We start from the raw sequence: 1,260 nt of genomic DNA, 5'->3' as shown, positions 1-1,260 counted from the left end.
TTAGTGTGCAGCAGTCAGAATGGCTGCTAATGCACGTATATTGGCCCATGTGATTGCCATGAAGCAACTGGATTCAATGGGTTAATAACAAGACATTATAGAGAGAGACCTATAATTCTTAATAATATCAGACAGAGAAAGAGAAAAAAAAGCCTAACAACAAAAAGATACTTACCACTTGGGCAGCTGCTTATTGTGGGACATCAGTGAACAGCCAACTAGATAGTGCACAAAGCGTACTTTATGTACCACTGTTTTCACAACTTCCTCCTCTTCTCCGTTAATTACTTCTACACGCCACACATCATTCACATCTCCAACTCCATTCTGAAATAAATTATTCAAAAGGTGATTTTTCATAATGTTTAAATAGACCAGTTTTCAGTCAAGTAATAAAATAATATACCTCATTAAATGTACTAGAACTCTTCATTATTTCTTAACATTTTCTTTTTATATATACAAATCAATATAATATGAACCATGCAAAAACAGAACACTGAATATCAAAGCAGTTTTAATATACATATACTTACTTCACCATACCCTGTTACTTGATGGTGCCGCTTAGTGACAGGAGCTTGTTCGCGATGTGAGTGGAGGTTTCTTCCAGTCGGGACATGCTCTAAGCGAATCAGGTCACCATTTTTCACTAGCTCTACAGGATCATCATCCTCCCAGTCACCTGGTTCTTCATTCCATTTCTTCACCAACCTAAAAATAGAGTTATCATTATCTATCTCTAGGCAGTTGTCATCCATAATGGCTACCATGATGATAGCCATTAAAGAACTTTACCAACTATCTTTCATAAAAAATGTATATATTAAACTCATCACATATATAACAAACCATTTGTTATTATAATCCTTATGGGAATAGGTTGTGATCTGTTGTTGCCGAGCCCCAGTGCCTTCAGGATACAAATGAATGTGAGAATGCAAATAGCCTCCACCTGTGCGGGCATTCTTCAGAGTGATTTCAGCACCATATGCAAGTTCTGTTGATAAATTAGTAATTTTTAACAAATTTTTTTTACAGTACATGAACTAACATAAAGAAATATATAATTATACATTATATACACACACTTTTACCTTTCAAAATATAAATGGCATAGTGAAAGAAAAGTTCAAATTAATCTCTGCAATACTGCTTACATTAAAATTCTATCATAATAATAACGTGAAAATAAGCATTGCCAAAAATACAATAGTCCTTTCTACAATCTGCTTCATCTTTTTATATACAAATGGATAT

The 1,260-nt window shown here is 33.8% G+C and overlaps 1 protein-coding gene across 2 annotated transcripts in view; it reads right to left on the bottom strand.

The window, feature by feature from the left end:
- LOC119586283 (protein O-mannosyl-transferase 2-like) overlaps window positions 1-1,260 on the bottom strand; it is a gene marked incomplete in the record, with an annotated part of 13,418 nt that overhangs the window by 5,468 nt on the left and 6,690 nt on the right. For both annotated transcript variants that reach the window (XM_037934989.1, XM_037934988.1), the window contains 3 exon segments: window positions 176-327; window positions 537-714; window positions 853-1,000. In XM_037934989.1, coding sequence (XP_037790917.1) covers window positions 176-327; window positions 537-714; window positions 853-1,000 — 478 coding nt within the window.

The sequence above is a fragment of the Penaeus monodon genome, chromosome 21, assembly GCF_015228065.2.
Source record: "Penaeus monodon isolate SGIC_2016 chromosome 21, NSTDA_Pmon_1, whole genome shotgun sequence".
Classification (NCBI taxonomy): Eukaryota; Metazoa; Arthropoda; class Malacostraca; order Decapoda; family Penaeidae; genus Penaeus; species Penaeus monodon.
This window is presented reverse-complemented; position numbering and strand designations above follow the sequence as displayed.